General features: G+C 32.4%; 1 protein-coding gene across 1 annotated transcript in view; it reads right to left on the bottom strand.

The window, feature by feature from the left end:
* The window catches only part of CSMD3 (CUB and Sushi multiple domains 3), an 823,344-nt gene that overhangs the window by 196,259 nt on the left and 612,117 nt on the right, over nt 1–14,968 (bottom strand). Inside the window, exon 32 of the mRNA XM_076329214.1 lies at nt 6,730–6,846. Coding sequence (XP_076185329.1) covers nt 6,730–6,846 — 117 coding nt within the window. The remainder of the gene's footprint in view (nt 1–6,729; nt 6,847–14,968) is intronic.

Here is a 14,968-nt window from a genome sequence, read left to right as displayed (position 1 = left end):
CTAATTCATTTAACCCACGGTAGCTGCCAGAACAAATATGACAAAATGAGGCTGTGCTGCTTCTTTTAAATTACAAATAATTTATCTCCTTCCAAAAACTGCAGATAGATGTTTTAGATGGGATGAATCATGGCATGGGAATATGTATCTCTCTCTGTTGATTAAAGCAAGCATCTGAATGGCTTAGGCTAGATATCTAACTTCCATAGTTACGTACCTAACTAAATCAAGAGGAAACATGTCCCGTCAAAGGATTAAATTACATGTATATACACCTATTTGCTTTGCATGTAAGCCTAAAATATATATGCACATCAATCAGCAATGTTTAAGGGCAGCTCTTCAAGACAAGATACATTCACAGATTTAGAGCATCCCCACTTGGATTATACAGATTAAAACACAAATCACGTCACTGCATCTGACTCCAAATGTCCAGATCTTACACTCATGGATGAAGATTTTTTTTTTCCCCATTAAGCTTTTTATGTCCATTTATTGTGCAGAAGATACATTACTAAATTTTCTTAGTTTCTGGCTCACCACCTATACATTCTTCTCTTGTTAAAATGCACACAATACAATAAGCTAGATTGTACCCATTTTTATTGTATTTATCATATAGCTATATAATATTCTTACTTTAAGGAAGAAATAAACCATGCCTTAAAAATGTATTGTACATTTCAAACAAATAGTTTATTTTTTATATTTAATCAAAATAATAGTGGAAAATAAATTCATATTCAGTCATTCAATGCACATTGAATGCACAATGAGAATATTCAATTTTCATTGTGGTGGGAGGGTGTATTATTTGTTTCTAGCATAATGTACACAACCTACATATTTTTCTGGCCCTAGGCAACCTGATTCCATTCTTATCCCCATTCAGTGTTCTTCATTAACTCTCAGAATTAACTTGACAAAAGACTCAAATGAAAAGACATGTACCCGCCAGAGTTAAGTCCACTCAGAGAATTTTCAAATCGAAATAATATTCTGGCAATGAGCTAAATTAACATAAAGCAGCATTTACACCAATGTTGCAGATGTTTCCTTTCCATACTGATAATACATCCCCCCCCCAAAAAAAAGAATACTTTGCCAATTGTATGTCTGATTGCATATTACCTTAATTAGGCTTATCGTCTCTGGGATGAAAACCACTTCTGTGTCTGCCTGATACCCTTTGCACAATGATGTCTCAGTTCTGGTCAGAGTTTCTAAATTCAATCACAGATAACACTGCTGTCTATGTACTTTTGAATGAAGCTTAGTTAGCTGACTGGAGAAAATTGAAGAAAAGGACTTCCATACACTTTTTAATGCTGATCTATCGAAGCTCAGTTTTAAAAATTTATTAAACATCATTCTAATGTTTTCAGATGCTAGTACAAGATCCTTCAAAAATCTTGCATTAACAGAATGGTGTTAAAAAGAGAAATGACAACAGGGCAACAGAGTTGAAAGAATGCCAACAAAAAAGGAAAAGGCGCATGAACTTCCTATCATCTATTGGTTTTACTCATACAGCAAATACGTCTTCCTATTGTTAATAATATTTGTATGTACAACCTCAGTATTGCATGATGTTCACTCTATACTTCAGAAAACTGAGAAAATAATTCAGAAAACTGAACTATCATACACCTAATCTAACTAGTTGTCATGCTTAACTAAATTGAATTTCATTCAATTTCTGGATTAAGTGATTCATCTTTTTAAAATATTTTTAGTTTTTATATGAAATGTCCTGTGATACAGTCAGCTTTTCTGTCTTCATGCCAAATTCTTGTAAATACATATGCAAAAAGTAGAAGAATTTGTCTTAAAAAATACAGTTTTATGATTACCTGGAAAAAAAATATTTTTCAAAATGTACAAATAAATAATGATCACTTTTCTTGGAAGTCATGTGATTTTGAAGTCATTCTCTTTTTGGGAAGGAAAGGTGGGCTGACTTAGTTTTTATAAAATACATGGTACAAGCTGGATCATTGTCTCTTTCTCCTGAAATTAGTGTCTTGAGCTTTTATACAGTTGGGCATACAAGCATTTGGAGCAGTCTTTGTGGTTTCACTCCATTTTGCTGACAAGTAATCATGGTTTGGACAATGCAGTCCCACTGACTTTGAAGTGGTTACTTGTATGAAAAGAAGGTAGGAAACAGAATAAGATTCCTGCCTATGGTAGCATTTTGATATTTCAGATCATCTTCTATCATCTCTACCTCCCATTCAGCAAAGTATTACTTAATTCCATAATTGCTTAGTTCACAGTTAAAAACATTAAAGCTAGATATTCAGCCAGACATTTCCATCCATTATAATTTAAGATGGAGAGTTAAATCCTCCACATTTTAAAAACATCAGTCCATATGTGTCTGCCACAATTCTTAAATGAAAGTAAGATGTACACAGCAGTGATGATGGATTCAAGTTATTAAAAGCAAATGTTTTACTTTAACGCAGCTAAGTATTATCATAAATACCATTTGGTTCTTATTCCTTCTTGATGTGAGGTTGCCATTTGGGACATTCTGCTACTTATGATCTGTCCTTGCCTATCTTTTTTTTCTTTCCAAATGTAAACTGAGGTTGAAATCAAATCAAACAGTACTGAAATAACTCTAGTGTGACACAGCTTTTAAGCTGTCTAACAGTCCTAGATGCAGTGAGCTGTTAACAGAAAACACGTTGACAACATTGTTTGCTCAATGTGTGTCTTCACTGGCGGAATAGAAGTTGTACATGTACTTTCCAGTATTTGTAAAAAATTAGTCTTTAAAGGAGCTAAATAATAATAATAATAATAATAATAATAATAATAATAATAATAATCCCAACCCCCTGCTGTTTGGCTCTATTTGTTTCTTCTCTCTGTTGTTTATTTACAATAATTCAGGGCTACCTCATAACATAGAAATTCAAGAAAAGACACAAGGAAAAGCTGAAAATGGTATAACTGTATGATAGAAAGCTATCTGTGAATACAAGCCAGTTATTCAGGAATTGAAGAGAATAGTGGATTTTAACTTCCCTGTTTATAGTAAGCAAACTGGGTCTACCTTCATTGCCATAATTCTAAGAAATCTTGTCCCAAAATGTCATGCTTATCAATAAAGCGCTTGTCATTTTTTTAATATTATATCTTGCTGTAAATGTAAAGCAAATGTACAGTCTCCATAGTAACTAGACATTTTCCCAATTATATACATGTTTTTTAGCTTCTTTGTAGGAAAAAAGAGCTCTGATTTAAATTTCATATTTTTTGATGGTCACTGAGAATTGATACTTAATTTTCTGATATCATAGCTCATAAACTGCACTTACATATCTTACTGTGTATGTTCAACCTATCTTTTTGCTCTAACAGAAAGGAAAGCCATTTGCTGAGGCAAGTTGATAAAAAAATTATTTTACTGTTAAAAATATTAATTGAAATAGAAGTATATATGACACATGCAGAGCAGAGCATACAAATTAATTCATGTGCATCAGGAAACCAAAATAAAATCTCAAACATCTGCATTTTAATTGTAACCAGTGCTGGATTTCAGTGTTGAACAATTAACGGTCATTACACCATTTTAAAATATCAGTGGGAGAGTGTCAAAGAAGATGAGTCTTCCATGTTTACAAAAGATTTTGCCTGTGGCATACTGTGTGCTTTTGTGAATCGTTTATCTTCTCGCTTAAACCTGTCATGGTATGAAATATTGCAACTGTGATTCTGCATGACAGAATAATGAAACATTGAAAAAAAGTCCACACTGCAATGATTTTTCCACAGAATTTTGGGCTTGAGAACCTGAAAAGCTGCACATGAAATAGCTTTTCTTTTCAGTCCATCAAAAACTAATCCAGGCCAATGAGTTCCCTTCTACACACTGAATATGCTATTCCATTGTTCGTGTTTTTTTCTATATTGACCTGGTTTTAGCTTTTCTTTTAAACTGTACTCTATTATAAGATCTCATATACTGTATTAGATGACAAAATAGTTCCTGAAGAGGTTCATTCAGCAAATATTTGAATGCTATATCTCACATTGAAAGTTGGAGCCATAGGGAAGATTATGGAAGAAGAGCTTTTGCTGTTTTATTTAGGAAAATTACTTTAAATTATCTTACATTAGCAGCTTTGCTGGAGTACCCTTTCATTCTCCAAAACCCTTGTTTCAACTCTTTGTTATTGTGAATAATCTCTGACAAATCTACATGTCATGATGCACATTAGCAACTGAATTCAAGATGAGATCTGGTGGTTTTATCCACAAAGGCCAGCATTTTTTGGGGACCATCTTGTCAGTGAGTGACCCCTACACAATCCATATCAAGTAGTGCAAGCAAAGACTCTTTTCTTAATGCAATGTCTCCTATCAGGACCCAAAATAATAGTTACAGGTAATAATTTCCTACAACTGATCTTAAACAGCTCAGCATTAAAAAGTTATAGCTATCCTTCTCTGCAACTGTACTTGAATATATTGTATTTAATAGGGATGAAAGCTATTAGATAAAACACATTCATTACACAAATCTTTAAAATTTCAGACTGAGACAAATAATTACCTTGAGTGCAGAAAACAGGTTAAATCGATTGTCAAAATTACTTTGACTTTCTTAATGGTTGTTACTGGAATAATTTTAGTAACAACAGATTAGAGAAAGAGCATGGGTCAGGAAAAAAACCATATTAATAACTTACAAAAAAAAAATACACCACTGTATAATTCAAACAAAGATTCATATTTTAAAATTTGAGCTTTTGGGTGCAAGGAATTCTGCTCCCTACTACTGTAGGAGTATCATTGAAAAAAAGCAGCTAAAATAGAAATACTTGTTTTGGCCTATTTGATGTGTCATGTCATCCTCATTTTTGAATGGCTACTGCCAGGTAAGTTTTTTCCCTTTCTCTTTCAACACACAAGCATTCATGTTTTCTGTATTCACAAAAGTGGACTAAATACTTCCATGAGATATCTATTCTACAGGTACCTGGTGTAATTGTCAAAATACAGAGTAAAGGTCTATCCCGAGGTAGGACAGACAAAGAGCTTGAAAGAAATAACAGATACTCTATCATAATCATACCCCCAATACGTCGCTGAATCCTTGTATGTCAGGGTTAATCATATCTAAACCATGATTTTCCTTCTTCGCATCAGTATTTTTGGTTTTTTTGTATAAGCACTATGAAAGGGTCAAACAGAATTCCTTAATACTGTTCTTAACATGCTTAGTGTGTAAAGAAAATGAATATTTGTCAAATTATTCCAAGTAACTATGCAGAATAGTGGGATTTTTCCTCATTTCCATGTCTTGTTTTGGGAATTCTGTCTTTATTTCCAGAAATCACAAAATTACATTTCCATCCAGAATGTCAAATATATTAATATTATATATTAGATATTATAAAGAGCATTAACATTTTAAATCCTTTATTGTAGTAATTTTAACTCTTTACCTGTTGACATCTGTGTCATAAATGAAGAAGTATTAGATTTGATGGAAATGGGAGGACATAGTCTTTCCAGTTTATCTAAAACAAATTAGCCAGGTCAAAAGCATATGCTTGTAACAGCTAGAAATAAATCAAGAATTATGCAAAATTATATTTTTTTCTGAATGTTCTAGAGGACTAAGTAGAGATTCCCATGGCTTAGGAGACAATACTTTTAAAAACCTGTTTATTTTGTAGTAGCCTATGCACCTCTATGCTATACATAAGAACAAATTAATTGGATATTAAGGGAGTTCAGTCATCATGAGTATGGCAGATGGATACACAGCAATTTAAGCATTGTCTTTAATTTGGATAAAATGTTTGCAGAATCAACATGAAGGAAGATTAATAAATACCCATCCCCATCCCCAGGCACCTGTTATTTGACGAACTGAAATGTGAGCAGTGGGTCAGAATAAAGTCCTACTTATCCAAGCATAAATCTGAAGCACGGATATTTAAAGAATAAATTATATTCAGTATGTGGCATACTGCTTACCAAGGAGTCACAGTGAACAACAAACTATCAGCTGTCATCATAGGCATTGTTTAATAATAAAGTAAGATAAAATAATTCATAAATCCAGAGAGATAAAACGGTGCTGTAAAAGCCCTGTCTTTGTGTGAGACAGAAGACATGTTTAAAAGATTCATCTAGTCATCAGAAAAAATGTTAGGATGGGAATGAAGTTTTGATGGAGGGTCTGGGAATCTATAAAAACCAGACAGACACATGCTGCTCTAATTTCATTCCTCAGGAAAGACTATGCCATTGCCTCATGATGCAGACAAGCCAAGGATTATGACAGCAATATTACCATAGATTTAAGACAAACATTGCTTCCCCTGCTTATGTGGACTTACTGGAGCTATGCTACACTTTCTAGAGCCTTGGCACATGATCTTGGGTGAAAAGAAACCTTAACTGGTACCACTAATATATTTGGCTAGCATCACAGCAATATTCTAAGTTACATGTTCGTTTTCACAGTGAGAAAAAAATAAATGAACAACAGTAATTTCAAAAGAGAATGGTAAATATAAGCATTCTGAGAAAATAGTGCACTATAAAAATGATAAAAAGTATAACCAGAAATTTCAGTTTAAAACAGCTTTTTCACATTAATATGTTTAATATAAAAGCAATCATACAAATCATCCAGAATTGTTGAAAGTATCCAAGCAACAAAAAGATACGAATGAGACCAGATCTACTTACCAAATTCCTTAGGAACAGTGATAGAGTAAACACAGTTGTGACCAACACTATAATTCTTGGGGTAGTTTGGTGATAATACAGTTCCTTCAGAGCCTGTTGACCGGCTTCCACAGGGTGCTAGAAAGTGAAGATAATAAGTTTTGAATAATATAATATCAGAAAAAAATCAGTTTAAAGTGATTTGTTGTATGTTGGTGTATGCTATTACAGTAAATTTTATTACACTTCTACACTGGATTAGATTTGTACATCCTGCGAAGTACTGAGGATGAACAACTTTCTCATATATCAAAAGAACATTGATAGCACTCTGCAGTTTTCTAGATCAATTATTGTTTTTCTTTACCACTTATCAACCATCTTAAAAAAATAATGATGTGCTTTATACACAGTATGCTATTATTCACAGCATACAAAACTATTACTCATTCGTATGATGTTTTATACTCTGATAAAAGCATAGATTATGCAGCCCTTCTGCACACTAGTAAATTCTTACTCATGCCAATAGACTCATACTTCAAAATAATGTATAGAACTGAAATAAGAAAGTCAGGATTCCTTGACTGAACATGATGTACCACTTATCTATATCTCAATTATTTATAATATATATATAAAGTTATGAGCAAACACTTTTCGTTATCACAGAAACATCATGTTTATACCATTAATAGCTATAATACTTGATAAAATGGCAGATGAATAACAATACTGTTTACTACAACAACATATTTTTCTAAGGTTAACAACAGAAGTTAGCCTTTGGCATTATTCAAAACTGTCAAACAAGAAACAGTGCTTTTTCTTCATCAGATGTTCAGGTGCATTTATATGAAACAGTTATATGTGTTAGTGTTTTCCTATGTCTATTGCCTGCTTCTCATACACACTTTGTAATTTAGTAGTTTAATCTGTTGTCAAGATTATGGTATCTGTTTAGAATATTTCTTCCAACCACTTTGGACTATAAAACATTTTTTAATGAGTTTAATGTTAACATATCTATTTAACAAATTTGTTTCCTCAGTTAAGATGTGACTTTCTAAAATAAGTACTACTCAGTGTTTCGTTTGCTAAACACAAAAAAATCTTTTTTTTGCGGTATGCTCTCAAAACATTAACATCTTCTGAATTATATGAAATAAGAAAAAGATTGTTTTCTTACTATTATTTCAGAAGATTTTATCTCATTACTTGTTATACTAAATACAAGTAATTTATTAGTGTAGCTACAAATCACATGTTTTAAGACTACTTTTAGTTAAGTCACACAAAATGTATGGTAGAGTATACCATGAAAAGAACACATCTTATAATGCTAGCAACTTAAGGCCCCGTTGCTTTGAGCACGGATTTCTGTAATTTGCATTAGCATGGGTTCCTTTCAGTATGGTGTAGCTACAGAATTTGACAGACTGTGTACCTGAAACGGGAGCAGATGGTACCTATTGCTCCAGTCTGCATATACAATTTGTAAATGATTTAATAGGCTGGCATAGAAGTCATGGTATTTGAAATAGGTCAACAGAAGGATCTTGACTTTTGCTTATGTACGTGCGTGTGCATGTGGTAGATGTGGCACGTATATTAGAGATTAGCAAATCAGTCAGGACCCAGAACAGGACATAGTCTTGGCGATGCTCAGTACAGCTTTACTAATAGGCACCCACTCTGAGATACGGAGTAAGCACTAAGACTACCATACATACATGGAATATTGTTCTCTGTGGCTAAAAGAATAATCTCAGTGTCCTCCCTCAATCCACCATCATGTGAAATATCAGAAATTCATGCCTTCTTGTGAAAATATATTTAGATAATAGAATTATTGGTACTTTTTGCTAAGAAGCAATAGAGCCTTGGCTGAGCCTCACATCCAGGGACTTATTTGCCTTGAGTTATTTGAAAAACACAAACTAGAAACTCTTCACTAGCTGAATGTAGTAAATATTTTTTATGAAAACAGATTTGCTTACCAGCTTGCAAGTACTCAAGATTTTCTATTCCAGATTTTGGATGAAACGGAAGAGAATATGGAAGAATATAAGCAACAAAAGCACTAAAACTAGAGAAATAAGATTGCCAAAAAGCTTATTGCTTCTCTCTAACCCAATTTCCTTCTTTACTGTTTGTGAGTTGAATAAATGAGTTACTGAAACAAAGACCAATAATACTGTCCCACTCCAGCACTCATATCATTATTATACTTCCCTAATCAGCAGATATACAATAATGTGCAAATTCAGGGTAAAATTATGATTCCACTGAAGTCAATGCCATTGGCACCAAAAGGGACAGAATTTCACCCTTAATTTTTAATAAAACTTGAAGTAATAGCACACAATAGCAATACTTAAAATTAAGTTAATAGCTATATATTTGGTACTCAGCATATAGTGGACCATTACTTATAAAGTCCGGATTTTTATACCCTTAATTTTTTTTATTCCTACAAGTTAGGCAGTCAAACAAGGTATTTTTGATTTTACAAAACTACTAGTATGCTTAAAACAGAACAAAATAAAAAAAACAAACAACAGTTTCTTTTAAATAAACATACATTTTTCCATAAATTCATTTAACTTAACATGCATATTTTTTCAAACAAATAAAAATCAAATTTACTGCAAATTTTACAGGTTTTTAATTCACTTTAGTGCAATGTCTTACACTACAAAATATTGATATTAATAGTTGTGTATCTAAAATCAACAGTGACTTTTGAGTTATATCTTTACTAAATATGTAACTGTTGATGTTGTGTTGATGTTGTAACACTGTATAATATCGATAACATACTGCAATGTTAAACTGATGTCACCAAGACATTTTTTTAAAGCTAGGAAAACAGAGAAATTAATTCTGTTTGTGTCATACACAAGAATTTAAGAAAGCTAGTACACTTTCAAAGAGTTCTTGATTCTCTGAGGTAGAATTATTATATAACTATGTATATGTCTAACCAAAATATTTCACAATATTTGAAAGGTATTCAAATATTATCACAGCTGGTATAAAAATAATCACACAAAATAATTTAATTAACAAATGTACATAGATTTCTAAAAGTGATTAAACCCAGAAATTTTTGCAAATTAAAAAAAAATACAAAATACAATTTAACATCTTCAAAAATCTGAGAGTTCTCATTAATCCTAAAGTCTGATTAAAACAACTTCAATGTCTCTAAAAGGTGGAGACAATGCCATTTTCTTTTTATAATTGATATTAATTAAAATGTTTGTATGACACGCTGTCTGAAACATCTAAATGTTTTCTCCACACATTGGACCCCATGAAAGCAACATTCATCTGCACTGGTTGTATAGTGGGTGCACATCTGGTCACATAAGAGGACAAGGGACACAGTACAAGGCTGGAAGCAGGATTTCCAGCAGTGCTCCTTTAGGTGCAAAGTCTCTCAACAGAGTTGCCTGCAGCCTATGCTACAACATGCTCAGTACAGATTGGACTTAGAGACGAACTATTTGTCACTCTGACATATGTAAAGTTTAATTTGCAGCAACAACAAAATACTTGCATTGAGTATTTCATAGTAATTTCTTTCACTTGGTGTTCTCATTCTGGACTTTTTCGCTCTGCCCTTTCTGAGTTTACCTTTTCCCTTATGGACTCTCCCATTGTTTTTCAGCTGCTGCTATAATGACTCTTTATCCTCACAAGGATTCACATTCCTGGGTCTCAAAAACAAATAGTATAAAGAAAAGTTGAATTAAGATGTAAGCACACAGTTGACTTTTGCAATCTGAGAAAATGTTTAACTTCATAAAACATTAGGTGGTAAATCATTTAGTTCTTACAGCAGCAAGACTGTCCTCCAAGACCTTTCTGAATGTATCAGGAAAGAGGAAGAGATTTATTTGATATTTTAGTAAACCCATAGAGTTCACTGTCTATATTTCCTTCCTTACCTTTTGGGAGATGCTTACTTTAAAATGCCAGAAGTTTCAGGAAGAGGAGGTTCTACCCTGACCATCACTAAACATTACTGTTCAGAAATCAAAGATGGATCCAGGGACATGAAACCATAGCTACAGTGAATTAAAAACATTAATTTGATACAAAAAAAAACCCATATTTTTGCCTCTGGAAAATATCTAGTATTGAGTTGTTTGGTTGGATATAATAATTCCACTACCACAATGCTACCCATTGACTTTCACTTATGCTAATTTCAGCTATGTAGGTCTCATTGTCTTTGCATCAGTTTTACAGTGCAGTGATTTATTTCATTTCCTAATAACTACAGAGTTAAAAACTGAAAGGTTGTGAAAATCAACATGTCTAATTATTATGCTATGCATTGAAAGGTCTACCTACATTAAAAATTCTAACAGACGCATCACACCCACAAATGTAAACTGTGTTATTTAACACAAAAAAAAGCAACAAATGCTGAGCACCATTTCCCTAGGAATGAAAAAAATCCTGCAGAATAAAACAAACCAACAAACCATCCAACCAAAAAAAAAAGTTCAAAAGGCAAATGATATTGTCTAATGTAATTCTCCAATAGTATTCCAGTATATTGTAATGTTTGCTTAGACTCTGAAATACTGTATCACTTTCTGTATTTATTTCTGCTTTAGTTTATTCTCTGACATATAAAAATACTACTCAGTATGCTGTCCTTGTCCTGCTTTCCAGAATCAGCAATGGAACACTAATAGGAAGGAAAGGCACTTGATTGTGGTAAGAATGTGATAAGAATCGGTGAGTTGATGCATTGCTCACTGTTTCCTTGAAACATTATTAAGCATTAATGGCAAAAAGTTCCTTTTCTGTGTGTGCTGAATTTACTGTAACGGTATCTTGCCTTGTAAAATAGCACTCCCTGCAGCCCTTGAAAAAGCCCTATCATAACAACAACGATGTATTACCCACTCTATCTTAAATTGGTAAGCTTTTTTATCTGGAAGATTACCCATCTTGATCATTAGTATTCATGCATCTTTGTCAAAGAACTAAATTCTACCTCTTTATGGCAATGCATTAGTAAACAGAGAATACAATATAAAATGCATTACCATCAGCAGTGACACCTTTTCTCACGTTTCAGCATATATTAGTTGTAAAAGAAATGTAGATGATCACTGCAGAGAGGCAAAATCACACAGCCGAACCACAGATCCCTGTAATCTACACCTAACTATTGCTATAAAGTAAAATTTTCTATAGGTCCAGCAAAACATTACAGGGTTAAAAGCCTCTGCCATGCGCTTATTGCTCATATGTTTTCCATCATGTCTTTGCAGTTTAACCAAAAGAAAGAACCTACAAGGAAAAACTTCAGTAAAAGAACTGTGAAAAATGGACTACGTAAGTATGAGAATCAATCTCAAATCTCTCTTCAAATCTTTTGAAGAAATGAATATTTTTGCTACCAAATATTTTTTCTGCAGCTTGAAGCTTTTAATTCCTACTACTGCTTTCAGATTACCTACTTTCTAGCTCCTACAGCTAAGATCTAACAGAATTTAATTGTAATTGCAGATTTAAGTGCCATATTGCACCATCCATTTTTAAGCAGCATTCCTCAGTGGAATCAATGGGGAATACTGCTTAAAAATGAATGGCCCAATATGGCTTTCTGTCATGCAGATAAATTTGATTACACAGCTACAAATACAATAAAAAATGAAGAATAACAGTGCATAAACTCTGCAAAAGGTGGAAAAATATGTCTTGAAGAACTGCTAATGGGATACTGACTTCTTATCTAATGGTCCGCTGTTTCAAAATCTAGACTAGGATACCTAATATTTAGTTGGTCTAAGTGAGTAGGTTAAGAAAAATAATTATTTGGTGACATAATATACGTTTTTAGAATTTAACATATTAAATCATTGATTGCTGTTTTTCCTAGTCTGATATAATGAAATGTCATTCTATTTATCCTTTTTAATCCAAATGACGAGATTTTCAGTTGTAATGATTTCTTGTAGTGGTTAAGTCAAGACTAATAAACAAATATTAGAAAAATTAGAAAACAAATATAGTGACTGATATATCACTACCAGAAAATTAAAAAAAATTAAAAATCACACAAAGGAACTTTTAACAGATAAAAATGGTAAACAAATTTCTTCCGAACTTCCAAATTACAGACACTTTTATTGTGGATATCAGTCTGCAAATGTGAATGTGATGAAGCACCTAAAATTGTTCTGACAATACAATGAATATGGAAAAGACAATCTGATATAGAAATATGTATTTTAGTTGCTGTTTAGAAATACAGAAATACTTTAGAAATAAAAAGACACCAACAAATACAGAGAGAGAGAGTGCACCATCATACAGGTGGAAAGCAGTACCAAAGAAAACAATATCATAAAGAATACGGAAGCTTTCCTTACTGTTGTCTCTTCAGTCTTCACAACACAATTTAATTATGGCAATCAAAACTGATTTAAAAAATAAGAGAGAAGCTCAGGCCAATATACGTTAATAGTATTTGAAAGTGGTTAGTTAAAACAGAGGCCAGAGAAGCTGGCCAATTCCCCTCAGGAATTCAGAAACTTATCAAAGCAGGGCCTGAATCATTAACAGAAACTGGAGAAATGATGACATTATTAAAAAGAAATCCTAACAAAAAAAAAACAACAGAGAAATTCTAAGCAGCAACTTAAAAACAAAAACAGCTAGCAAATGTAGAAATGCAAAATCAAAAGCAACTAGCTAGATATTGCAGAAAAACTTAACGGATCAAATATCGATTGTGAGGTTCAATACAACATTGCTGTAGACAAAGACACCTCTAACATAGACTTTCATGTATTAGACATAGAAGGTAACATTTCTGCTCCATTCAAGAGCAGTAAAGTCTCAGCAGAAACATCACATCAAGTTTTCGGCATTAAAAAAAAAAAAAAAGAAGGTTCTATTATGATCTAGCAGGAAATTTTGAAATAATTGGTTTTGTTTAATCTCCAAAAGAGAAACATGAGGCCATGGGCAGACTGGTCACTTTTTGAAGATGTGGTAGATTGAGATAAAGATTAGAGAAACGAATTTTTCTCTTCATCCATAAATGATAGGACAAGAAATAACTGCCAACAATTTTAGTAAAATCAATTAATTTTAGATATTCTCGTAACTACTTTCGGGAAGTTATTGAATTTTTTGGTGATTCCTGGAAGAACAAGACAGATAAGTATCTGTCATAATGGGTTAAGTATATCCAAGCAGACAAGAGACAGTACTTCACCTTTTTATAATTGGTTATGTATCTATCCATATTAATTGACTGTAGCACAAGAAAGGGGTACATTCAATTTTCTTGGTGCTGGCAATGCTAAAACTACAAACTGAACTGTTATAGTGTGATGGGCTGTTTTATTTTTTCTAGACGAGGAAGGATAGTATTTCATGTTGAAAGGTAAAACTCATAAAGAAAAAAAGGTTATGAATAAAGAAGTACAAAATGGGAGAACCCCCAAAAGGCAATTCTTCCAAAATTAAAAAAACTATCATAAACTTGAATTATAAAAAATATGCCTTATAAGGAGAGAACCAAGGAACTAAAATTCTGTGTAGTTTAGCAGAGAAAGATAATTTGATACATTTTAAGGAGGACATTTCAAGAGGATAGTACCTCCTTCTTTTCAATAAAAAGAAGCTAAAGAAAGTTTAGCAGAAGCTAAAGCTAACTTTCAGCTTGTGCTTTTGTTGTTATTCTATACATAAAGTATACATAAATATAGAAAATGCAATTAATCACACAATCAAATTATTTCTATGTAGATTTATTTAATAGTTCATCAACTTAGACCTCTAAAACGAACAAAACCAAACCCAAATCCAAATAACTTTTTGTCTTCAGTTTTCATTCCTTGAAATCTTTAAAACAAAACTAAATGTCTTTCTGAAGGTATGAGAAGCAGATTTTATACAGCTGAATATGAGCTATGCTTTTACATTCAGAGGAAAAAAAATACAAAGGAGAATTGGTTTAGCCTAACTTTAGAAACAATGTTTGCTCTCAATTGAATGATTATTATTAAATTTCAATTATATTCCTTTTTTCCTTATGAACTGTGGTACACACAATTTTAAAAAGTTCTATATAGTTTTCTTAGGTACTGAAATCATGTGTTGCTTAAAATTAGTTTACTAAATTTACTCATTTTAGCCAAGTGGATGGAAATTCTGAAAAGAATTTTCTGATATGAACTGAGATGTGGCAGAAGGTTGAAATTGTACATTTTTTTGT

This window comes from Aptenodytes patagonicus, chromosome 2, assembly GCF_965638725.1.
Source record: "Aptenodytes patagonicus chromosome 2, bAptPat1.pri.cur, whole genome shotgun sequence".
Taxonomy (NCBI): domain Eukaryota; kingdom Metazoa; phylum Chordata; class Aves; order Sphenisciformes; family Spheniscidae; genus Aptenodytes; species Aptenodytes patagonicus.
Note: the sequence above shows the minus strand (reverse complement) of the source record. Positions and strands in the feature narration are given on the sequence as shown.